The following is a 654-nucleotide window of genomic DNA, read 5'->3' as shown; positions in this document are numbered from 1 at the left end:
GACATCAATTTAGAGACCGGTGGACCTGAGGCTCGGCAGAGGCCTACTCATATCGACTCAATTAGTTCTCGAGGAACAGGGACTGAGTCGAGTTTCAGAGTCCTGAGCAAAAACGCTTGTCTGAGCCCAAAGGAACCCTTGAAAATCAGACCAACTTTGTGTTCCGTACCGGTGGCGATGAAATCAGGGATCTGAGTATTACAATTGCCACCCAAAAATCCACCATTCAATAAGGCAGCTGTGGCCCGTCTGATGAATCTGACCGCTATATCGAGCCGCAAGTGCTAATAAATTACAAACGGTTTCATAGCGAATAATAGGACTGAACGTCCCTCGATTCATCAATCCCAGCAATACGCCGAAATTCTTGGACCACCAGCCGAGCTTTATGTATAACGAGGTAGCCAAGGTTTATGATGATAAGTACTCGGCGACGGCCGAGAACCGTATGTTATTAGTTCTTTTCTTGAGCTACAACTTTCAACTATGCAGCGTGCCATGGAGGAAAGTTCGAGGCTTCTTCGATGAAGATGGGATTGGGACAATTGGGAATACACCTAGTAGGCCAGAACATACTCTGTGCTTGTGGACTGTTCAAGTAGCTAAGCGGCCAGCCGTTTGTGCAGGGATGATATCTGGAGAATAAAGGTTTTC

At 46.8% G+C, this 654-nt stretch overlaps 1 protein-coding gene across 1 annotated transcript; it reads right to left on the bottom strand.

Moving 5' to 3' along the window:
* Positions 1-47: 47 nt before the first annotated feature.
* KL928_005433 (uncharacterized protein) lies at positions 48-654 on the bottom strand (the record flags this gene model as incomplete). The annotated part of the gene is made up of 1 exon (XM_043206239.1): positions 48-249. A coding segment is annotated over one exon (202 nt), but the record flags the coding sequence as incomplete, so codon positions are not given.

This window comes from Ogataea angusta, assembly GCF_019207475.1.
Source record: "Ogataea angusta isolate 61-244 chromosome Unknown 61-244_NODE_122_length_654_cov_204.705373, whole genome shotgun sequence".
NCBI lineage: Eukaryota > Fungi > Ascomycota > Pichiomycetes > Pichiales > Pichiaceae > Ogataea > Ogataea angusta.
The sequence above is the reverse complement of the archived record's forward strand: the minus strand, read 5'-3'. Positions and strand labels throughout refer to the sequence as shown.